At 29.8% G+C, this 26,955-nt stretch overlaps 2 protein-coding genes across 2 annotated transcripts in view; both read left to right on the plus strand.

The window, feature by feature from the left end:
* LOC136969536 (uncharacterized) overlaps positions 1–9,097 on the plus strand; it is a 29,240-nt gene extending 20,143 nt beyond the window's left edge. The window contains exon 4 of the mRNA XM_067263731.1: positions 7,625–9,097. Coding sequence (XP_067119832.1) covers positions 7,625–7,762 — 138 coding nt within the window. The 3' untranslated portion in view covers positions 7,763–9,097. The remainder of the gene's footprint in view (positions 1–7,624) is intronic.
* A 5,154-nt stretch (positions 9,098–14,251) lies between these two features.
* The window catches only part of LOC136969505 (transmembrane protein 145), a 29,200-nt gene continuing 16,496 nt past the window's right edge, over positions 14,252–26,955 (plus strand). The window contains exons 1-2 of the mRNA XM_067263678.1: positions 14,252–15,035; positions 26,694–26,865. Coding sequence (XP_067119779.1) covers positions 14,563–15,035; positions 26,694–26,865 — 645 coding nt within the window. The 5' untranslated portion in view covers positions 14,252–14,562. The remainder of the gene's footprint in view (positions 15,036–26,693; positions 26,866–26,955) is intronic.

Consider the following 26,955-nt stretch of genomic DNA (forward strand, 5'->3'; position numbering starts at 1 on the left):
GAAAACTGTGGTCTAACAAGCCCTTAAAATTTATAGGAAATTAAAAATAGCTATTAAGAAGATTAAAAAATTCAATGTTGCTTGCTTTTGCAGTGGAGCACTATTAATGTGTTTCACTTTTTTTTCTTTTTGTCTGTCTGAAAACATTCCTATTTTTTTCAATGATGAAATGTTTTGTTCATACATCTAAATTTGTAATGGGATTTTATTTATAAATCATTTCCCTTCTGATACAGATATTGCAATATTTTTTTAGAAAATATACTGAGAATTTCTAGAAAACATTTTGTTTTAGTTTTGCATTTCTCTTTATGTTTTTGGAATTAAATGATGTCAAATTGATCCTACCAAGAGAGTTGGGATTAGTTATAGATTTTTAACTAATGGTGGGTGAAGTGATCACAATATAGGGAAAATCTACACATTTGTAGTATTCTGTAAGAGCAAAATTAAAGGATAATATAATACTTGTTTCCATTTTGATATTTGTCTTGAAAAAGTAAAAATTACTTTGTACATGAATTCTACTACTAAACTACTGATCTTTACAACTTCAAAAAATGTGTGCAATAAAAAATTTTATCATTTCTTATAATAAAAATAAAAAATAAACATTGAAATATTAAAAGCTGTAATACAATGAGTTTGTCATAAAACTATTAGTTCTGCTATATTCTGGTACATCTTGTGTAACTGAAAAGACATATAATTGAAATTTAATTAGTGTTTTTGGTTTGATTTCTTGAGATTGTATAAACAGTGCTCTGCTGCAGTTTAGGGATTAATTACAGATTAAACTTTTTATTACAAAATAATTGTAAGATTTTCAGTAAAATAAACAATTGTAATTTTACTTGCAAAAAATTAAAACTTAAGTGAAGTAAGATTGTATTAAATGACACATTTGAAATTTAGATTAATGTCATGTTCAACGTAAAAATATTAATCACATTACTAGCTACATTTCCGTTATTATATCATATATATACAAATATAATGTGACAGTAGAAGGAATTTTTTCTACATATATTTAAAACGTAGCTTGTTGTTAGTGATGATAGTCAATACTGCAGTAATGGAAGCTTGAGTAAGAAAATGACATCTATGTTGCCAGTTGGCCAAACTCTTATTTGTGGTTCCAGACCTCTGCATTTTTTAAAAAAATAATTTCTAACAACTTTTGTAAACAATATTAGCTTTGTGTTTATGTTAATATATTACTGTATTTTCATAGATGGTTTGACATGCTGGTTGAGACCATGAAATCAGATATTTCCTTATGATAAAAACTAGCATGCTGGTTTATCCTGGGGGAATGTCAGCATTCCAGTTTAAGTGAGGTTATACATGAGGGCATATGAAAAAAAGCAAATGAGTTATTTCATGTGACATCTTAAGGCATCAATTTTTATTCTAAAATTGTGAAACTGTCAGCATTACATCAAAAACTACAATTATATGTTTAATTTCTGCATTTTGTCTTCTTTCTAACGATATAAAATATTTGTGGAATGCCAAAAGTGCTTTTTTTAATGTTTGTTTTATTGTAATTTGATCCAAAAATGCAAAAATAAACATATCAAATTTCACAAACTCACTGTAAATTATGGCAACTTACACTGATTAATGTCCACTTTGTGTGAAATTCAAGAGGAAGGTGTTATCTTTCAAGGTCAGGGTAGATTGTCAGTGCACCCACACTGACTAACTACTACTACAGGAAATCCTCATTAATTCAAACTGGTACACGACAACAGGACAATTCACAGTGGCCGATCATCTGGGCAACAGAAACTTAACATACAATTAAGACTTATGTGTTATAAGTTACAAACTATGAGTTAAGAGTTATTTCTAACTTAGGAAAAGGAAATGTTTTGGAACAATAGACAGTGGGTGATCGGTTAACAAACAGTTCAGACTATGAACAAATTGGATATTACATTGGATAACACGAAAGATTTTTTTTTCTATGTTCAGATAATGAACACCCGACAGAACAAACACAAGAAGGAGCAACGATGCATTTAAGATTTGTAAAACTATATTTTAATGGCATTTATGAATAACGGTTTATGGAACAAGACTTTCACAGTTGTATACATAACCTTTTTAGCACTAGTTGATTTCTGTTCTCTGAATTTTTGTGTGCTTTTCTGACCTTTTTTATTTAAAAAACTGATAATATTATGGGGCCTAAAAAGAGTGGATTGTCAACAACTGTGTTCACTATAGAAACTTGGCAAGAGATAATAGCCAAGGTAGATGGGTAGAAGATGTCTTGTGTTGCTAGACAGTGTTGCTTCAATAGGTCTACAGTAGGCACAATATTAGCTAAGAAAGATATAATCAAAAAGACTCAAGCAGATAAAGGAGTAATGAAAATCACGTCTGAAAAACAAAGATGTGCCGTCCGTGATAAAATGGAGAGATTGCTTTTAGTTTGTTATTACATATAAATAAACATAGTAAGAAATTATATAATTTTTTATTTAGTTTTTGGGATTTCCAGAACGAATTAATCGGGTAGTGAGCATTGTCTTTTAATGGATTGTTTGTTAATTGATCACCCACTGTACTGTAGCATTGTTAATTATTTGATGTCAGAAGCAGTTAACAAAGCACATCAAAGAAAAGATTTCTTTGAAAATAAATTCTTTTGAAATATTTATATTTTCTTGTAACTCGTTTCTTAAAAATATTATTTAAATTTACCAGGCAGTAGATCAATTGAAAGGAAACATGACTTTTATATAAGAAAACAAAAAATTTTGTATTTTGTTTGTTGTTTATCTCTTAAATAAGAGATAATATTTATCTCTTATTTATTTATTTCTTAAATAAGAGATAAATAATAGACAAAATACAAAATTTTGTCACCCAGATGTCCAGCACTTGCTTACCATTGCACAGTTGATGGCATCCCATTCAAACTCAGATAGTTTGAAATCCTGTTAGTTTATTACTGTACTTTTATCCCAGCCAAGGTGTAGAGATTTACATGTTAAGGAATTCACTTAGTTTGAAATATGGCTACTTTGAAATTTGAAGTGAAAATTCTGACCAAACTATGTTATGCATATGTTAACTAGTTTGTTTAGATCAAAATGCCTCTATGCTATAAAAGAACAATAGACCAAGAACAACTCTAATCTGGTTAGTATGGCTTTGCTTTTACAGTAATACATTTTTGAGTGTAACCTTACACATGGACTATTCTTGCAAGATTGGGCTGCAAAGTAGCAGATTGAGATATTTGTAGGATCTAGGCGAATACATTTGAGTAACTTACTACTTTTTGAGTCACTTTAAAAATAATTTGAGCTACATTTGAGGAATTCTGCTTTATTTTTATAAAACTTAAATCTCTAACTGCACTTACTATAATAACCAAAATACCCAAATAGCCTTTCAAATGCAGTCCAATTTATTTACATACCAAACATTTTCGGTCAAATTTTTGCCAAATGGAAAATTCTGGAACGTTTTTAAATCCTAAAAACCTTCACAGATTTGATTGCGCAAGTCTTAGGTTTTACACAGTGCGGCAATTAAATTCTGGGACTGAAGCTATATCTCAGCAACCAGTAGCGACATCTGTTTAAATTTTATGTCATATGAAGTTTGGACATATATGAACATAACCTAAAACTTTTATTTAAATCGGTTGACATTTATCATTGTTTTTGATATTTTGTTTATCAGTTTATTTGTTACAGTCGGAAAACAATAATGGAACAACGTGGTTATTAAATTTCACGCTAAACTTGGCACAAGTGCCACAGAAACGTTCAAAATGATGCAAAAAAGTGTATGGAAGTGAGTGTTTATCACGGTCAAAGACTTTTGAGTGGCAGAAGCGATTTTTGGAAGGCAGACAATCACTGGAGGACGACAAACGTGTGGGAAGGCCAATAACAATTCGAACAGCAGATTCGATTCAAAAAGTGCAAGAATTTGTATCCAACGATCGCAATGCGACACTGAGAATGATGGAACAGGCATTAAACATTAACAAAGAGACAATACGACAAATTCTTAAAGAAGATTTGGGCAAAACAAAAGTCTGTGCTAAATTTGTTCCGCACACACTAACCCAAGAGCAAAAATTGATGAGACTAGAACATTCCAGAGAGATTGTACGAGCAGCAAATAACAGCTCAACCTTCCTCAAATCAATTGTTACTGGTGACGAGACCTGGTGTTTTCAATATGACCCACAAACAAAACGTCAAAGTGCCGAATGGAAGTCAAAATCATCACCTCAAGCCAAGAAAACACAAAAAGTTCCATCAAAAATCAAGACGATGTTCATTGTTTTCTTCGATAGCAAAGGCATCATCCACCGTGAGTTCGTCCCACAGGATCAAACAGTTACAGTTGCTTTCTACTTGGGAGTTTTACAACGATTAATGAGAAGAATTCGTCGAATTCGTCCAGAATATCGCAATTCTGATGACTGGTGTTTGTTACACGATAGTGCACCAAGTCACACATCATTGATTGTTCGTCAATTTTTGGCACGAAATCAAGTCTGTGTGTTGAATCATTCGCTGTATTCCCCCAATTTAGCACCATGTGACTTCTCTTTATTTCCAAAAATGAAAATGAAGTTGAAAGGGCGCATTTTTAATGATATTGAAACCATCCAAAGAGAGTCTACGTGCATATTAGAGGCAATACCAAAAATTGAGCTTGAGCAGGCATTTGAATCACTATTGAATCGCTGTAAAAATGTATTGAAGCAGGAGGAGAGTATTTTGAATAATTTAATAAAAGAATTTGAATAAAATTGTTTTGTTTTATTTTTATAGATCCAGTCCCGGAATATAATTGCCGCACTGTGTATAAAAACCAAAAAATCTATCTGGCAACCTGTGAGGTTCTCACTAGACGTGTGCTGTTTACCTGTAGTTTATTTATATTATTATTAATTATTAATGAATGAAAATAGTATTCTGTATATGTAACTGTATTCTGTTTCCTTAATAAATTACATCAATTACAATGGCATTTGGCATATTGTACAGAAATATGTAAAATTTGAAATTATTTTGTCCTTTGAATTTTGAACTAATCAGGATTTCCTGAACTAATGTCAATAAGCCACCAATTGTTTTATTGCCTTGTAAACAAAAACTTTCCAGTCAGTCATATTACAATATTATTATTTATTGTACTCATAAGAATGTTTTCTTTAACATGTATTTAACAACTAACTTTGTTAGATCTGATTTGATTTTATTTTTTAGTTACAGTTTAACTGGCATTCTGCTCTTTTCCAGTTATATGTAGCATGCTGGTCAATCTGTGGAAACATAGTATCTATATATCAAAACATTTTTTATTGAAAAATAATCTATAGTGTGATGAAAAAAGCAGTATAATTTAAAATTAGGTAGAGCAATTAATAATAATATAAAAATAATAATCTACAACAATTGGCAGATGGCACTTAAAAATGAACTGTTTAAAATACCATTTTGTTCTGTAAGCATTTATAGTTAAATTTTGATTTTAAATTTCACTGATTAAGGTCAATGCACTTTATATTAATGTAGGGTTACATTTATAGCAGGGCTGTCCAACTGGCGGCCCGCGGGACGTATACGGCCCACCAAATTATTTTTACGGCCCGCGAGTACATTTTACTATGAATAAATTTGTTACTAAATTATTATTATTAATATTAAAATTATTTTACTATGTGAAAATTACGGCCACAATGTTCTCATTAATATATTACGAATATTTTAAAGTTTTCTTTTTAGTTTAAATAAAATATTTCTTTAATTAACATAAACTGACTTTTCATTTATCAACCTTCTTGGCCCCCGAAATGTTTGGTGAAGAAAATATGGCCCGCAGGCTATGATAAGTTGAACAGCGCTGATTTATAGTTTCACAAGATTGTTATTAAAAAGCATTTTAAACTGTTTGAATTTGTATGCTGGAGCTTTTGTTATATTAGCTTGTTAGAAAAGTAAGCTTCCGTGAATGTAAATAAATGAATATTAGAGAAACCCTAAAATTACATTATGAAAATCACCTTTACAGCAACACACTTTGTTATATTGTCAAATACTGATTAATCAGAAGTTTTCATCAGATTTTGTTAAAGTATATAATTTTACCATTTTATGTAATTAATTAAATTTTATATGATAGCTGATAAAAAGAGTTTATTGGCAAATATTTCTGATAAGTTTAAACTATCATTTTCAGGCACAAGAATGCAATAATATGCATAAAAAAAGGATATATTCAAAAAATATAGGTAACACCATTACACATTTCTAGATCTAAATATTATAAGAATTGACAATTATTCATTTTAGAACTTTCCACATGTTTAGACTATACCTTTTAGTTATTCCAACAATTTATTCCATCTGGCTTCATAAAAATATTGCAATTGCCACTTTTCATTCATACAGTTTATGTTAATTCAGCTTTAATTCAAGCTTATTACTCTTTAAGTGACGTTTCATTCTATACATAGTGTTTTCTTTGCCTAACTTTTACAATTTTTACTAAATCAACAAGTTTGACTAACAAGTCCGATTCTTGCATTAGCTCTGTTTGCATTAAAAAAAAAACAATAATGGCTATCTTATCATCATCATCACCACCGCCCTAACAAATCTTAAAGTAAGAGACTAAAATAGTAGAAATACTGATGATTATAAGTTGCTAGATTAATCATTTAATTTTGGGAAACAGTTAGGATAAATATTGATTATTTTCTTTATGTAAAAATATTTTGTTTTTCTTCATGTAGTAATTTATAATTAGGATATCTATTTCATTCTGGTTTATCCAAAGACAACTGTCAAAATTAGAATATTTGCATTTTTATCTAATATGATAATTGTAGCCTTTAAGTCTGTTCCAACTGACTACCACCGTATTAGGCATAGTTTGATTTTTTAGATAAATTTTTATTAAAAAATCTTATCTTATATAATAGAAAATATGATGGTTGAGTGTGCATGTGCCAGGGATAGAATCCAAATGGGCAATTGTTTTCTGTAAGGGTTTTTATTGTTAACAAGAGCTTAATTACATTAACTGTTGTTAAATTTTTATGTTATTTAAGTTTATTTAATTTATTTTAAGCAATTATTAGTGATAAAATTATTTTATTACATAAATTAAAAATTGTTTCCAAGATTTAATCTTGGATCTTTGATGAAGATTTGATCTTTGGCTTGTATATGTGGCTATGGGAGGGTTCATGGAGGGCTGGACCATACTTTTTAGGTATTCAAATCTTATTTCAATAAGTACCATATACATGTTTCTTTGAATCAGTTTATATTTTTCTGTGCATCAATATTTAAAAAATTGCAATTTATCAATATTTAAAAAAAAATTAAAATATCACTATGTACAAAACTGTAAATATTAAATCCAAATATTTTTTCGGAGGTCCACATCAAATACTTAAGATAGTATATTAAAGTAAATTTTGGCTAAGCCATTAATTTTATATATATTTTTTTATTTCTTCCTCTTTAAATCTTAAAATAAGTCTGTTGCATTTTTAATTTATATATCATTTCTAAAGAATTTTTTAAAATAATTATTTAAAAGTAAAATAAATAATTTCATTTTCTTTCAGGTTGTTTTAGAAACAGAAATTACGAATAAGCCTGCACTTAGATTATATGAGAATTTGGGATTTGTTCGTGATAAACGTCTCTTCAGGTACTATCTAAATGGAGTAGATGCTCTCCGTCTGAAGTTATGGTTGCGATGAAGATATATTACGAGTGTGTGTGTTGTGTGTATGGCATTCTCATTTCTTCTGGACTAAGCAGGATTCTTTTTCCTGTGCTTCAAACAGGATTGTTACAATTAAAATTTTAGAATTAGTACTTAAATCAAAATTCTAAATTTCATGGAAACTTCTTTATTTGAACATTTAAAAATATTATTTGATCTTTAAAGCTTACTTTGCAAAAAAACTAAGAACAGTAAATTTATTGTATTTGTCATCACGTATTAATATAAAAGATAAAAGAATATAATTATATTTTAGCAAGTGCTAAACAAATGAATTTGATTATAGTCATATAAATTTAATCATATCATGTTGATGACAAATACATTGTGTTATTCATGAAAAAAATGTAAATGAAAATTTATTTAAATGTTGTAATTTTGGTTAAAGCCATATGTGATATTAATATTTTAGCCACTAAAATTTTGCTTCAGATAAAATTAGCCCATAACATAATGTGTAATTTACATGTAAAAAGTCTGTACATTATATGTGGGATTTATTACTGTTTATGTGAACAGTCTGAGAAGTAAACAGTTTTATCAATGTGAGAAATTGCTTAGAAGTGCAATAGCATGAATAAAAAATACATTTCAACCAAATGAGATAGTTGTTCATTTTAATCTTATATACTGTTAAAAATTTCTGAAATTGTTTACTTTGTATGTTAAAAAATTTCTTAAAATTGTATTTTAGTGTTAGAAATTTTCCAATAGAAATCTCCTTTCTGTATTGAAACTATAAAATTATCTAAATTTTTATTTGAACATTATATAAAAACTGTTATTAGTATGAATTTGAGTGGTATAGTTTATAAAGCTGATCCAAAATTGTTTATGGATTTTAGAAAAATTATGAGCAACTGTGAAAATGTGATCTAAAGTTATCCTGAACTAAACTCTTTTTATTCTTGACATTATATAAAAATGAAAACTTTATCTAAATAGATTTTTTTTTTAGATGGACATGAATAACAATTTACAAATTATTCTAAGTTGAAGTACTGAAATTATATTATGATAATAGAATCCTATCCTCCATTTTATTGTCATTTTTATCCACAGTTTAATTCATTGCTTTATGTGTTTGTGAACAATTGCCAAGATCTATTACCAAATACAGTCATGCTGATTTAAATTTCCTCAAAATATATGCAGAAAATATTTGTTGAGCAGCTTCCAGTGTTTGTTACTTTCTGATAAATTCTTAAAAAAAAATTTGAAATACAAAATGTTTAAAAGTTTACATAAAAAATAATTGTAAAAATTAATCTTTCAGATAATTATGTAATAAAGGAGTGTGTTTTATTTACATTTGACTTCAATTTTATGAATATAGTTACATACATTAACTGAAATAATTATTATTGTTTGAATAGGATTTTTCAACTATGTCAGTGATGGCAAACTGTGACCCCATGTGACAATTTCTAGGTCCCCATATTGAATGTTTAGAAAGTATTAGGTTTTTTTTTTTTTTAAATTACTTTCACACTACTTAAGCAGTTTTGAACTCTATCAAATATATTTTTGTAGAGTCCTAAGACTGTTGTGAAAAGTCTTAAAGGTCACTAATTATGAATGCCCAGAAAAATTATCATCAAATAAACAACAGAAAATAATTTTCAAATGAAATATTTCTTGGGATGCAATTTGAAAAAAATTGTAGACCTATAAATTTCCACTGTAGTCTGTATGTCTATTTAATCTTGAGAGTAGAGTTAGATAGATGAAAGATGAGACCAGATATGGAAACCTTAGGGGCAGGAGACCCCACTTAACTGTATGTGAACTTTTGATGCAAACTGGAAGTCGTGATTTCAATTCAAAAATTTTCTCCTGAAAGGTGTTAGATGACTGGCACGACTCTATTGTTAAAGGAAAAGTATGATGTACAGGGGCAAGCCGCCACTAATTTGAGGTGCAGAGCATATATTTTAAATTAAATTAAAAATTGTAGCCCAACATTGTGACGATGTCACAATAAATAATTGCTTGTTACACATCAAGTGATCATTGCTTGTTTCCATTATAATCACATTATTTTTATCTTTATACTTACATAATTTATTGTTATTTTCTGATAGATTAAAAAGTTAAAATGATGCTTTCAAATTTTATTTTGTTATTTTATAATTTTTAATCTGAAACTGTGTTTCCTTAATTTCTTTGATTCACTAACACAAGGTGTGTTACCATTTCAACACTTGGTTGTATTTCATCTTTATCTAATATCAACTAAATAAAGATGAAATACTGTACAGCCAAGTGTTGAAATGGTAACACCTTGTGTTAGTGAATCAAAAAATATATATATATTATAATTATTCAAATTAAATATTTAGCCCACTCTTGGAAAAAGGTTTGCCAACACTGAACTGTTAATATATTATTTATTCCGTACATACTTCTTATATTAATTTTGTTAATGTAGTTACATATCTTCAGTACTTTCAGAATGAAAAGGGCACAAGGGACTTTTACACACCTTGTACTGTACATATTACCATTTAATTAAAATATTCAGTAGTAGTAATTATAATAATATGCTTGTTCACACTTCCTCTCTCAATTAAACAAATAGATAAAACCAAATTATATGTGACTTCACAAAATGCAATCAGCCATACCATAAGGGTCAGCCTACATCATGGAGGTCTATGTATTTGATTTTGATTTAAATTCATATAATTTTTCATGGATAATACAACTCCAAGTTTGTAAGGTTTAAAAACTGATTTAAAAGTATGGGCAATTGATCAAATGAAAAACCCGACAGATGTGAAAATCACTACAAAGATTCTTGGGCATGGTAAACTTTGGCCAAATTTATCAAACATTCAGAGTTGACAGCACTATTTTACCAGCTCATGTCTGTAATGTTGAATGGCACTGGTATAATGAACACAATAAAGCAGTACAGAAGATCAAGGAATCCTTGAAAACAGCACCTATATTGGAATTCTATGATAGTGCTCCAGTAACACTATCAGTTGATGCAACTGTTCCTGGAGACCTTACTGCAGAATGGGAGATCTTTTGCCTATATAATACAAACTCACTGAAGCACAGAAAAATTAACCACAAATCAAAAAGAGGAATATGCCATTAGGTTTGGCTGTAAGAGATTTTATGAATAGTTTATGGCAAAGAACTAACTGCTTACTGACCACAAGCCATTAGAATTGATAAGCAAGCGATCACTACTGGTAGCTCTGATGTGACTTCACAATATGTAGTAATATGTTCTAAACCAGGCCTGGCCAGCCTGCAGGCCACATGCGGCCCGTCACGTTAAATTGTGTGGCCCGCTAAGCAATATTATTTATCTATTAAAACTTTTTTCCCGTTATGTGTATACCAAAACAATTAAATAAATGAAAATTTGCATGTGTCATTGATATATTGCGCAAGTGCGAGTACGAACTCTTGGTATAACAATAAAATCTTATTCATTTTGTATTTGTTTTACTTTTTTAAAAGCATGTTTGCCTAAATTGTGGCCCACCGTAATGTTATGTGTGATCAAAGTGGCCCGCGAAACAATTTGGGTTGGCCAGGCCTGTTCTAAACAGATCTCTATTCAAAACTGCTTTCTGCCTCAAAGTGACTTGAGCGCCAGTTATCGGCTACCTGATACATTAACTTCAGAACAGCTGAGACCAGGACCCTGTTCAGTAACACAGAACACTAAGAATTGTAAACGGGATTCCAGGAAAGGTTTGGCATCGTAGTCGGGCAGGTATCATTGCTGGTCGTTTGATTGGGCCATACTTTCTTCCATCCCACCTAACAGGTTACAAGTACTTGCTTGGCTTTTCTTTAAGAACTACTGCTGGAGTTATTGGAAGATGTGCCATTGACCATTCGGCAACAAATGTGGTTTCAACACAATGGCCTACCACCACACTTTGCAAACGTCGTCTGCAATCATCTGTGCCCAACATCCAAAAGATGGCCCAATATTTTGGCTTCCATAATCACCGGATTTAACACCACTAGACTTTTTCCTTTGGGGCCTTATAAAGAATCTTATTTATGAGATCCCTATAGAGTCGGAGGAAGATCTGCTTGTATGAATTATGGTGGAAGCACAAGAAATTCAAAACACATCAGATATTTTTGAGCAGGTGTACCAGAACAGGCTTCTCAGATAGGACGGCTGGATGGCCGAGCTGTCGAGGTGGCAGACTACTGCTTTGGAGACCCGGAATCGAAAAATCTCCAGGAATTTTTTGGGGAATCCGATATGTCGGCCCCCGTCCCTCACCTCGTGGGCCTGGCCAAACCCATAATGGGTTTGCTAAAAGAGGCTCTCTTAGTGCCCAGAGTGCAGAAAGAGTACAAAAAAAAAAAAAAAAGAAAAAGACTTCTGGGATACAATGCAAAGTATGTAATATTTACAAAGGACAAAAGTTAAAGGTGAATCTACTTACTATTTTTCTCAGAAACCTTTCAATTTAAATAAAATAAAACATGAACTTGTCCCCATTTGTACGAAAATCCAGAAGTAACGTCACTGAACTTAAACGCTGTAACTCCTTAATAAAGGTTTTATTCAAAAATGTTACTGAACATTTTTATCTTGGGTTTTTTTCGTAAGGAACCTGTTCTGTAAGTTTGTAACGGGAATTTCGAAATACTGTATAAGCTGACATATTATACCTTGCATAAAAATTTTTCAAAAACAACTGCAGTATTTCGAGTTTCCGATTCCCATCGTAAGTCTATGGTTTATGGGAAAAATTTCAATCGAATTCTATTTTTGTGGTTTTTTTTTTGTTAAATACAGAAATGTTTTGAACTACCTTAATAGTGGCACGTGTAACAATGTCCCCATCGTGTCGACCGTTTATTACTGTAATTAAGGAAGTTTTAGAACAAAGGTAAGAATTGACCGCTTATGCAGAGTGACGCGTCCTTTAATCTAACGCTCCTAATCTAACAAGTTCGCAAGCCGTCGCCTCGTTTCAGTCCAGGACGAAGTTCTAGTAGTACATTGTATCATATACGTATATAATAAATATTATATAAAAAGTTAATTATCTATAAAAATTACAAAAATAAATAATTCCTTATAGACTACAGAATGATTTTGGCGTGCGACTTATATTTACAAGATCTTTGAAATTTGGCTTTATAGTACCAAGAGCAGAAGATCTCGTATATCTATCACATTTTGAGACAAAATTTCTTACGCGTCAATTAAAAAAGATTAATTTTTTATAATTTAATCAGAAATTTAAAGCTTCTATTGATATTCTCATACGCCTACGGCAACGTTGAACTGAAAGAAAATGTTAATGTTGGAGAGTGGACAATTTCTAAAAGAACCACCATATAAGCAAACTTGGGATTACTAGTAAATTCATTTTTGTGAAGACGATGTATTAAAGGTGTCATATTATCTGAAAAAGGCGGAGATTTTCTAGCTCAGACTGACAATTGCTTCCAAAGGCAAATTCTCAGCCCGAAAGGTGAAGAGTTGGCAACTATGCAATTGTTTTATAATATTTGTTTTATTATTATTATTATTCCACTCAAAAAATTCAATAAGCTTTTCATCTGCACTTTGCAAGGTTTTAATTTTGCAATCCTGTAAGGTAAAAAATAGAACCTTGCAAAGGGCAGATGAAAACCTTAGTTATGACCCTACACTGGTTTTACAATATTTATCTGCGACAGCATTAAATATTAAACAAAAGTGAGGTTGTGGCCTAAGTTTACAACGTGAAACGTGAACGTCGGACGTTCAGCGTAAGCCTAGAAGTTTGACAATGGCGTTGAAAACTTCAGCCGCACTCTCACTAAAAAGATTTTATACTTTTGAAGAATACAATTTTTTGATATGAAGAACACTTAGTCGATTGATTTTGTAATTGAAACGATCCACTAGTCTTTTAAGAGCTAAGTTTTTTGCTTGAACTATGATCTTTAAAGTATAAAATAAGTTTCTCTCTCTAAAAAGAACACGATTTTTTTGATTTTGGATCTGTCTATGACCTTGACCACGTGAAACAGTGCCAAATGTTTCACGTAAGACAAGCATTTATGCTTACATAATCATGATTTAAGATATTGTTTTCATCTAATTAAACTTTAAGCTACGAATTTTTAAGTACCGACAATCATTAATAATCCAAATACACTTTTTTTTGTAATAAATTCTTAATTTTAAAGAGGAAAATATTTAAATAATTTCTTATTTTCATGCTCTAAATAACAGTTCAAACTGCATTTCTGAGAAAATTTCGAAACAAGGTTAAAAACATATTGCAATATCAAACAAAAATGTCAATAAATATAAAAGTAATTTCAACATGTATAAATATTTTATTTAAAGTTTCAATTTATTACGAATTATTAATTACGATAAATTTGTTTATTTTATTTTAAATGGATAAAATTGTTTCGCTTATCTCATTAACTTTCCCAATCAACGTCGCTACGTGTGACGACACGATTACGTCAGCCGGCAATTAAATCAATCAATTTCATATTAAATTTTTTAAATAAAAATAATATCATTGGCTAATACGAAAACGTCGACATTTAATTAACCAATGAAATTAAACATAAGAAAAAATAATTTGTTTTACTTTTTCCCTAGTATGTACTGTGTGTCGGACGGTCGGAGAGTAGCATCTAGTACAGCTGATTACTCAACGCCGGTAAATTAATCTTATCATAAAAAGTGGCAGATGGTAATGTGAAATATTATAAAAATCTATTTATTCTTAGATAATATAAAAAGTGTGATGTACGGTAAATTTAGCAATGAATTTGTATCTCTTCCTATTTATCGTTCAATTGTACCCTATTTTGGGTCTGCATTTAAATGGAAATTTTCATACCGATCAGTTCTTTCGATTTTTGGCTAAGTTCGGTTTTCAAAAGACAGACATACACGACAGAATAAATACACTGGGCTTTATATACGGGAATATTACAACCGAAATACAGAATGCCAGCAATATACATAAAGCAACTTTTGTGGTTGTGGATAGAGAATATTTCCTGGAGTTTTACCAAAAGAGAAATTTGCCCAATAAATCTATTGCCTGTCGAGATATGTTTCGCAAGATAGACACCATTGCCTACGATAGTTATTGTAACGAAGACGGCACCCAAGATTTCCTGAGGAAGGTACCTTGTCCGACTAATAAACTGTGCGACGACGAGGATACGCCCGAAAGAGTTGTTTCCGGATATCAGTTTACTTATGCCGTGCAGGATAATAATCAGGCGAGGTACGAAACAATATTCAATAACGAGTTAACATTATTAATTCAATATACTTTATTTATAATTTTAATCTGGAAAAATATGGGTTGCTTTTAATCCATATTTGTACTTAACTATAAACAGTTTAAAATTTTATTAATACATAGTTAAGGTATGTGCTTTTTAATAAGATTTTGATACATTTTTTAATATAAAATTTAAAGTGAAGTATTATATTTTGATAATATTTGTAGTTCATATTTGTCATTGTATATATAATGATAAATGTATTTTGCTTACTTTTCCATAGGATGTATGTGTTATAAATGTTCCCTGCTTTTTTGAGAATCCTGCTTCGGGTTGTTTTTGCTTGCAGGAACTTTGTTTTCGATCTTCGGAGGAGATTCCGTTTTGGATTTGTCAAACTGTTTTTTCAGTGTATAAAATACTCATTAGAATGTTAAAATTTTCACATAAAATAAATCTTGTAACAGTTTGACATTAATTTTTATTAAAATATTTCTGGAATAATTAACATATACTCTGCATTTTAATAGAATATAAGGATAAAACTTTTGAAATGTTAAGCATTTGAAATAAGACTTTCAAATATAACACTTTAAAAGCATTATTTTTTATTAAAATCAAAGATATGTATGATAAAAAATATTATCGAGATTCATTGCTTAATTGCTAATTAATCTTAAAACTAACTACTATGTAGCCAGATGCAGAGTATTAAATAACTTTTTGTAGAAATTATGAGGTTTGTATCTCGTCGGTGTGAATGTTTAAGTGATAAGCAAACTGAACTCATATAGAACTGTGTTGCAAATGTTTTAAATTACTGTGCATTTTTTCTTTTATATTTGAATATAGTATGTTCTTGTGCAGTCTAATGCTTTATGTAAAATTTTGGGAGTAATAATATTGATAGAAAGCACCATTTGAGCTATGATTTCTGTCTGTTTGTCACTTGTATATTTTGATATTATAATCTAGCAATATTATCATTTGAAGAGAGAATTTTGTTTACTTCTAATATTTGCCACTGATTCCTCATTTTAATGCATGCATTTATATATCTGGCAGGTTTGTAATATGTATGATCTTTTGAGTTGTCCATATTAAGAATAGCTATTATTGTAATATATAATTTTGTTCTATATCAATTAATACAGTGTCAGACAAAACGTAATAATAATTATCTATAAAAGTTTCTTAATTCCTCTTTAGACTTTTTCTAAAAGTATATTTGATATAATATGGATTTGTCTGATATTAAAAGTTTAAATTTACAAATATGAAATTTGAATATTTAAATTTGTTCATATTCTATGGTAATTGAATGCATTTAGTCTTGAAGAAATGAAATTTGAAATTAATAAAAGAACTTAATTTCACAAAATATTTTATTATATGCAAATTGTTTTGTAGGTATGCTTAGTAATAGTTTACTGTTTTTTCCTTATCCTCATAATTCCAGCAAAAATAACTTTAGTATGGCCAATACTAAAGTTATTTTTCTGGCATTATAAAGTTTTAATTTGTTTCTGAATGCAAAATCATCCAGTAATTTATCATTCTTGATAATGCAGCACCACTTGGGTCCTGTGGATGCCAGATTAACAAACTTCTATTATAGTTTAAGTTACTGAGTTTTGGAATGATAGAAAAGGTATATAGAGAGTGTAATGTAAGTTTTATAAAATAAATTGATAAATGTAAATTACAAACCTGTATTCAAAGAAGATATTCTAGAAACCAACTCTTACTTTTTTATATGAAAGCAACTTTATTGGATCATTTCATTTCAGCCCAGAAAGAATATATTAGTTTAGTTAAATTCACATAGAAGTCTCTAGAAATATGTAAGTTGATTACATAAAGTCATCGAACTTAGTACACTATATTTTTTGAATTGACTAAAAATGCAAATGTTTATATATTTTGAAAGAAGAAAAAATGGACTTATACCACTTTCAAAATAAACAGTCCATATCTACATATTAACTTTTGTTTTGTTTGGTTTTTTAGCTTTATAACTGTTTTTCCAATGCAAACTTTAGTTTTTCTGCATGTAATAGATTACTTCAGATTATTTCAATAGGTCTTTTTCTTTTCAATAATCTTTCTTATATTTCAACAGTTTAATACATCGTGTACTGAAATTATATTATATCTTTAAGGATTTTTTTTTTCCTCAAACTCCTTTTTTATATATGGAATTTTTACATACAGTGGAAACATGAATAGCCTATATGAATGATGGGACCAAGGGTCAGTCAGATAAACAAGGACTTCAGATAATCCAGAAACTTGTTTGTTTCTGTGGTCTGGGTACATCAAGCATTATGTATTTAAAGTTATTTATGTATGAACTATAATTTTTCATATGTGCTATATGTAAATTTTATATTAAATTACTAGAAATGACTAAGTCGTCTGTTCATTTTAGAACTGCAGAACTAGGCCATATATGACCTAGTTTTGCAGTTCTAAAATTGTTGAACAAATGTGGTTATAAAGCATTTAGATAATTAAAAATATGTCACTCCATTTCAGTCTGTTGCTTCCCTTTATACCTGGCACATTTAGTAATTGAGTTTTTTAAAAATATTTTTACTACAGTTTCAACGGATTAATTTTGCTCTACTATTTTTATCTTCTACAAAAGTCATCTGTCTATTTAGCCAATTGTTTGGACTCACTGTCCTAATTATCTTCTACAATCTCCCTATTTTCTTACTTAGAATCAATGTCATAATCACTCTCTTATAACTTTTTTCCTATTAGTTTTTTGACAATCTGTTCTAAAGCACCATTCAACTTCTTCTGGATCAAAGTTGTATAAGAGTGAGAAACATCATGAAAATCTAGCCATCTCAAAAGCTGTTTGATATATTTTCAAACTAATATAAGTCTAAAAATTTATTGAAACCTATGACATTGATAAATAAAGTTATATATGCAATAAATACGCAAAACATAAGCAACTTTTTCAAATACATTTAAAAAATGAATAAAAAAGTAAGCACAAATTATATTTATATTATGAAGCATGTAGTGGCAAGTACTGTACATCACAGATACAGAGTTGCCTAATTCAAAGCTAAAAAAAACAAAAATGGATAAACACAGAAAAACCATTTGATATGTAAATGGTGTCATATGGTAAGAATGCAGAGTACTGAAAAGAAAAACTGCAATATTTATGTACAATGTTCTTACACAATAAATTATTGAAATTTTGTGGCAATTTTCTGTGGACACGCCCTCCAAAGGGTTAAATTCCTTTTGGAATGCAAGCTGAACTGGTTATTTCCTATGTGTATATACAGAATTAAACTACCCAGTAAATGTACTTTGTATTTTACAAATATTTTCTATATTTTCAAATTCATCATATATTATACAAATATCATCTACAAATCTAGTTAAAAATATAACTCCAATTTGTTGGTTTAATTGATAGTTTAACTGTTTCATTCTTAGCTCTGCTAGTTTCGATCCAATAATGTGTAAAATAATCATTATTTAATTTAATTGAATTTTGTTATGGAAGTAACTAACACAACACTAGAATATCTTCAAAACTAGCAAATTGCTTAATAATCAAATGTTTTTGACCTTAGAAGACCTTCATCAGGCAAACAACTGATCAGAACAGAAAACTAATTTGAATAAACTGTTTGAATACTGTGTTTGAAAGTATCCAAAACAGTTTGTTTAAATGTTTGAAGGTATTTTGGTGTTTTGTTGTATTTTATACTATCAATTTATATGGATTTGATTAGTGGAAGTAACTGATTATAATTTCTGTTTCTATTTTCTGAAAGTAATGATTTTTCTATAAGATCATAAGTTATTGAGGTATGCCTATCTTACAATATCTAAGCTTGCAACTTTTTATAAGTTTTAGCTATCTTTGATGAATTAATTACAAAATAAAGATATAATGTTTTTCACTATAAGGGAGAAAAGAAATTGCAATGTATCTACAGAAGATTAGATGATACACGAAGAAAATTTTTAAGGTTTAAGGTGTTGAAGTATTCATAATTTTATACTGAATTTTTTGTTAAAATCTGTGCCTTTTTTCCTCAATACTAATAACTGAAGATAAGTGGATAAAATGAATTCCTGAAATGTATTTTGTATATTGAGGAAGAAGAAATTTCTGATAGTGCTTTCATATAAAAAAGTGAGAGTTGATTTCTAGAATTGTATCTTTTGAATTCTGGTCTGAAATTGTAAGGAGCTGCCCATAAAATATGTCTGCATTTTTCTGGAAACTTTTACTTGCCGTCTTCCCTTGTCCAAATTTTCATAACCCCCTCCCCTCTCTGGATGTTCAACAAAACTCAAACTCTCTTAAAATCTTTATAACTTTATGAATGGTACATACTACAAATAAAAATGAAACACATGAAATTTTGAAATATAATGAAAGGCATAAACTGTGTAAAATTTAATGAAATAAAATGGATATCCACTGAAGCTCAATGACATAATGACGTTCTCCCTTCCAGCGTGGATGTCATTTATAAGCCGCCCCTAATTGATGATAATGTACTGTACCAATGTTCAAAAGTACTAACTTTACATTTAATTTAATAAATCTTTCTTGTTGACGCTCTTTCTTATGAATAAAGTTAATTTACAAAGAAGTTAAATTTTTAATTGTCATTGTCCAAAAAGAGAAAAAAATTGCTTATTCACTTTCAGGAGTGTGATTACTTATTGGGATGTTAAAGATTGGAAAAACATTTAATCCTATTCATATTTAAATCAAACAGAATAGAATATAATGTACTAGTGTTACTACCCATCTGGTTTTCACCTGGACAGTCCGGGAATTGACTCACTGTCCAGGTGAACTATTAATTTTGTCCGGGAATTTCGTAGAAATTGTGAAATTACGATGAAACAAAGTTCTTGCAAATGTTGTTATAAATTTACACTATTTGAACAACGAAAGACCTCACACTCACTGAAACTCATCTGCTGTTCTGCCATGTTACTCTGTTCATGCTGACGTGTGACGTGCAACTTGCCTCTCAACTTTTTTTTTTTGTTGCTTGTATGTTACTCCTACGCAGGTCCCTAGTCCCTAACTGTAACTGATTTAGAGCCAGCATGCATGTTATTCTTTGCATTGTAAAATGACATTGCGCATGCATCAGGAACTTACTTCTGTTCGAAAAAACCTGACCTGCCGTCCGGATCAGCAATTTTGTAAAGATGGCAACATTATAATGTACAAATAGCTCTTTGTTCACAGATTGTATTCTGTTCTGTTTGATCTAAATATGAACCATTTAAAATTTTAAAATACCATATTTACTCACATATAAGACGAGGTTTTTATTCATTTATCACAACTTCAAATTCCTAGGTTGTCCTATACACGTGAGTGAAAGAGTCTTTGCGTTTTTTGCAAATAATTTTTGTAAACTGTGTATTTTCAATTTTTACCGGATGCTTACCCTCTTGTATTTAAAAACATAAGTATTTTATCTGAGTCGTTTGAATTGTTCTTGTGTATTGTTGGGAGTAAAGATGAATAGCAATAGGAAAAGCAGAGCTTTTGAATTGAATTCCAGATTGAAATTCCAAAATCACACGAGAGCCCGATTATAAGTTTTAATCCATTCCCACATGAAAACAGATGATTATTCGGAAATCAGAATTCGGAGAAACTCATAATTGTAATTGATGGAGAGTTGATTCGACTGTTAAGAATTGGCAAAAAAAGTTCCTGATTGTCCAGCTTTATGTAAACAAATTATGGTGTTGATTTTACAAGATTTTTCCTTAAAGTTTAAAGTGCTAGTAATTTTTACAGGATAATGTGTGCATTTACGCTCATTTGATATTTTACTTGAGATTAAATGAAATAAAATTAAAACTGTATTAATAAATCTAATTTTCTTTATTTTGATCTTTAAAGTTACACCTCGTCCTATATGCGAGGTCGTCTTATATTTGAGTAAATACGGTAGTTGATTCTAATAAATAAATGGACTGTTGAAAGTGAATAAGTGGAATTCCACTTCTCTCAAGATAAAACAGAATTAAGTATGTCTCAGCAACCATTCAAATATGTATATAATGAAAAATATTTACATTTTTTATCCTAATTGTAGAAAAATTTTCTGATCTCTGCACACAAAGCTAGAACTAAATTAAAATCGTAGGCACAAAAAACCTTACACACGCTGTTTCTAGCAATCAAATTAATAAGCACAAACGTTTTCGGCCGTTTTGAAAGGCCTTCTTCAGTGCACCTGAAGAAGGCCTTTCAAAACGGCCGAAAACGTTTGTGCTTATTAATTTGATTGCTAGAAACAGCGTGTGTAAGGTTTTTTTTGTGCCTATGAAAAATTTTTTGGCTTTGTTAAAAATTCTTTTTCTTAAATACCAACATCCCGAAACCAGATCTATTGATACTAAGCCAAATGATTGCCATAATTAATTGGGCTATTCTTATGCTATAATTAATAAATTAGAAATTAAGTCCTTTGATACTAGAGGTAGACGTTAGTTCCATCTTTTATCTAAATTAATAATTAAAGTAATTTAATAATTTATTAAATAATTTAGAACATCTTGGAAGCAAATAACTAGCCCGGAGCTTTTCTTAAATAAGCAGTACACATAAAACCAATATCCAGCATGAAACTATAAAAATCTACATAAAAACACACATTTTGTTATTTTGATAATTATCTGATTGTTTAAATAACATGATTTCCTAAAATTTTATTATCACAATACTCAATTTAAGAGAAAAAAGCTTTCTTCAATTATATATCAGTAAATAATGTACACTTGGTAAGAAAATTAGGACTAAGCACAGTAATAAGAGGAAATAATTTATTATTCATGACTATTCCATTTACATGACATTCCATCCATATTTCATTTACATGATTTAGATATAATGATAGCAAATGTTAGGCAGATGCGACTTAGTATTGCTAGATCTTATTTGAAAAGTATTCATTGTTTATGGTTCTACACACATCTTCATACATTAATAATTTGTTTTTTGACTAAAACATTGAAGAAGTTGAAGTTTTTATGCTTATTATATATTAATGATAAAAAATTTTGTATAAATAACTAAAACTCAATATTTTATATATAATGAGCAATTATTTATTGTGACATCATCACAATGCCAGGCTGCAATTTTTAATTATATTTTTAATTAATTTAATTTAAAATATATACTCTCCACTTCAAATTAGTAGTGGCTTGCCCCTGTACATTATACTTTTCTATTAGATGACTGGCACAACTCCATTGCTATCTAACTCCTTTCAGGGGAAAACTACTTTTGAATTGAAATAACATGACTTCTGGTTTGCATTGGAAGTTCGTATATAGTTAAGTGGGACCTCCCTCCCTTAATCTTTTTCATATCTGGTCTTGTCTTTCATCTATCTAACTCCATTCTTGAGATTAAGGACAGACGACAGTGGGAATTTATAGGTCTACAATTTTTTCAAATTGCCCAACAAGTACCCTCTAGTAACTGAGTTGATAAAACCACTGAATACCTGTAGTTGGTTGTGGGTTTGCATCTGGCCAAAGGACTGGCCATATGCAGTTTCTGAATTTCTTCACATTAATAACACCTAAATGTTTATGTTATGGTATTTGATATATATAACTACAATGGTTATCTTACATAAGAATTTATCACACCAAACGACCAATCTAACACATTTTAAAAATTCTTTATTCCTATACTGTACACAATTTAAAGAATTTTTAAAATATGTTAGATTTGTCACTTGGTTTGATAAACCCTTACATAAGAACCTTTAGTTATATAAATCAAATACTATAATACAATAGAAGGAGAAGGGTTAGAAGTACAAAATAATCTAATAATCTTAATGTTTGAACTAACTTTTAGCATGAGCAATGCCGGGCTTACCAGCTAGTTATATAATTTGATCTTATCAGAATTTTTTAAGTACAATTAGAATTGAATAAAACCATTAAAATAAGATCAAATAAACTAACTTGTCAAATGATAATGAATTGTTACATTTATGAAACTGTTAATATTATATCATATTTTATTTGCAAAACTAAAAACAGTTTTTCTAATATCTAAAATCCATAGCTTTTAGTTTAAATTTTTCAAAATGCAAATTAATTAGAATTGTTTTCTAAATTTTAAACAAATTTTCATTAAGTGATGAATATATTTGAAATTGAATTGTTTTTTATTTGTTAATACATGTAAAAACAAATATTTTTAAGTTTTGTTAATTTAGCTATTTGTAACTAAAAATTAAATGTTAAAAGAACATGTTTATGCAACACTGCTTTGGTCTGAATTAATTCAAAAATGGGTTAATCAAAAAAAGATTGACATGACATAAGGTGTTTATTATATTGACTTTCTTACTATTAGTATTAATGTGTCAGTTTGTTTATTTTGAAAAGTTTTGTTTTTATCATTCAAAGATTGCATTATAACTGTTCTTGTTCTTCTAACTCTATTGGTTCAGTGATTACCAAAAATTATAAAACTAAATCAAAATTTTTGTAAGTACACTTGCTTAAATATGTCATCTTTTAACCTATATGCATAACCAACATTTAGACATTGTTAGATAAATATTTGTAAAGGCTTATTTAGACATGTTCAATAATTTAGTTGAGTGACAAATAATTTAGTAACTTGCTATACACAGTGCGGCAATTATATTCCGGGACTGGATCTATAAAAATGAAACAAAACAATTTTATTCAAATCCTTTTATTAAATTATTCAAAATACTCTCCTCCTGCTTCAATACACTTTTTACAGCGATTCAATAGTGATTCAAATGCCTGCTCAAGCTCAATTTTCGGTATTGCCTCTAATATGCGCGTAGACTCTCTTTGGATGGTTTCAATATCATTAAAAATGCGTCCTTTCAACTTCATTTTCATTTTTGGAAATAAAGAGAAGTCACATGGTGCTAAATCGGGGGAATACGGCGAATGATTCAACACACAGACTTGATTTCGTGCCAAAAATTGACGAACAATCAATGATGTGTGACTCGGTGCACTATCGTGTAACAAACACCAGTCATCAGAATTGCGATATTCTGGACGAATTCGACGAATTCTTCTCATTAATCGTTGTAAAACTCCCAAGTAGAAAGCAACAGTAACTGTTTGACCCTGTGGGACGAACTCACGGTGGATGATGCCTTTGCTATCGAAGAAAACAATGAACATCGTCTTGATTTTTGATGGAACTTTTCGTGTTTTCTTGGCTTGAGGTGATGATTTTGACTTCCATTCGGCACTTTGACGTTTTGTTTGTGGGTCATATTGAAAACACCAGGTCTCGTCACCAGTAACAATTGATTTGAGGAAGGTTGAGCTGTTATTTGCTGCTCGTACAATCTCTCTGGAATGTTCTAGTCTCATCAATTTTTGCTCTTGGGTTAGTGTGTGCGGAACAAATTTAGCACAGACTTTTGTTTTGCCCAAATCTTCTTTAAGAATTTGTCGTATTGTCTCTTTGTTAATGTTTAATGCCTGTTCCATCATTCTCAGTGTCGCATTGCGATCGTTGGATACAAATTCTTGCACTTTTTGAATCGAATCTGCTGTTCGAATTGTTATTGGCCTTCCCACACGTTTGTCGTCCTCCAGTGATTGTCTGCCTTCCAAAAATCGCTTGTGCCACTCAAAAGTCTTTGACCGTGATAAACACTCACTTCCATACACTTTTTGCATCATTTTGAACGTTTCTGTGGCACTTGTGCCAAGTTTAGCGTGAAATTTAATAACAGCACGTTGTTCCATTATTGTTTTCCGACATGTAACAAAATAAACTGATAAACAAAATATCAAAAACAATGATAAATGTCAACCGATTTAAATAAAAGTTTTAGGTTATGTTCATATATGTCCAAACTTCATATGACATAAAATTTAAACAGATGTCGCTACTGGTTGCTGAGATATAGCTTCAGTCTCGGAATTTAATTGCCGCACTGTGTAAACAGTGAAATTTAGTCAAGTAGGTCAGTAAACCTCTTCACTTGTGTTTTTCCCAATTGAATAGCAGCTCTCTCATTGTCACTAACCAGATACAATTGCTTTTAGTTGAGCTCATTATTTCAATATTTCCTATAGCATTATTCAGTCAGTAGATGATCCAGAAGTACCCAAAGGGATCTAATTCAAAAATTGAAAATACTCGAATAATTAATAAATACCTTTTTATTAACATATGCATGACAATCGTATGGCAGATGATCTGATAAACCATATTTTCTGACATAAAAGTTTTAAAAACAATGTTTTGAAATTGAACAAATCTTAATTTTTTTTTTTTTGTATCAATGGGGAGATTTTAAATCCCTGTAGCCCTCCCCTTGTATTGTCCATTGTATTCAGTGCTAAACAAATGCTTTGTTTGTCCATCTTGAACCATATTCCATACTCAACTGTACTAACCTGGACACTTTTTTACTGCACTGAACCATTTAGTAGTAAGTGGTTACAAACCATCAATTACATGTCTGAATGACCATTAAGAGAGATAGTGCATAATTTTGATGGAAAAAAATTTATTTTTAAATTTATGTATAAAATGAAGCTTTATTATTTGAAAAGTTTTCTGAACAGATATTATAGTAAAGATGATTGAGAATTTTTGAAAGTATAGATATAATCCTCTTATTTTGTAATTGTGAGTTATGCAAATACCGAGTACAAAGAAACTGGGATTTTCAAAAACAGAATCTTTAATTCGCGTGACAAGATACAGGAACTTTGGTAGGATGCCAGCAAAACAAAAATTAATCTCTCCCTGACAAGTATATATATATATATATATCTTATAACTAAACTTATAACTAATTATAACTAATTTAGGATAATGGAAAAAATGTAGAAGAATAAAGTAGAGGATAGAATGAAAAAGAAAGCGGTACCCAAATATTACGGCATTATTTCGGTGCGATATATACGATGTTTGGTGGATCTCTTCTCGATCACGAACAATGTGAATTTCACCACTAGAACGAAAATTCCTTGACAGACGGGGACAAAAATACACTTGAACTTCCTTTTTTTTCTTTTCGGTCCTAATTTTCCTCCTTTCCTTTGTCTCTTTGTCGTCTCCACGTGGTCCCAAAAACGTGGTGGAGATCTACCCTTGGCGCCTCTTTCCTTCTCCAATCCTAGCCAAAGAATGACCACTTCGTCCCCGTTCTAACCTGAGGACCGCATACCGTCCCATTGTCCTCAAGAGACCACCTGCTGTTGCGCCGTTAAGCACCGGTTGGAAGAAAATACCAGGAAGGGAAGATAATAGTACTAGGAAGAAGGAAGGAAAATATATATTCTAATATAAAATAAAATATAACTATACAGTACAATAATGGCATTTAGCCACATAATATTAGAGATAGACTTATCATATAATTGTAATAAATAATTTTATCCTTAAATTTAAGTTATTTATTTAATCAAGTTAAAAGTAGATTTATTTAAGTTTTAGAAAAGTGTAATGCAAATAATTAAATACACTAAAAAAACAGGTAAAGGAACAACAAAGTTAAAATTTGAATATATTTGTACATGTTTAAACTGGTAATTTTTATTTTGTATATGTTATGTTTAAGAAGATCTATATTTATTTTCAATAGATTCTGGTATGTTACATTGGTTTCTTGTTATCGTGAAGGAGAAGGTCGCAACTGTACTTGGAAAGATTCCACAAATGAAAATATTAATATAAATTATGATCTTTGGTTAGTCAATGGAAATCCATACGGTTCTCAATATCCTTTTGAATTTCAGTTTTCATTTGATCAACAAGTAAGTTTTACTTACATTAAAGATATTTTTATGTATTTGAAAATAAAAATTGTTAAATGTATTAATTTATTATAAATGAAAGCATAATCT

Source organism: Centruroides vittatus, unplaced genomic scaffold (genome assembly GCF_030686945.1).
Source record: "Centruroides vittatus isolate TY-2023 unplaced genomic scaffold, ASM3068694v2 contig_18, whole genome shotgun sequence".
NCBI lineage: Eukaryota > Metazoa > Arthropoda > Arachnida > Scorpiones > Buthidae > Centruroides > Centruroides vittatus.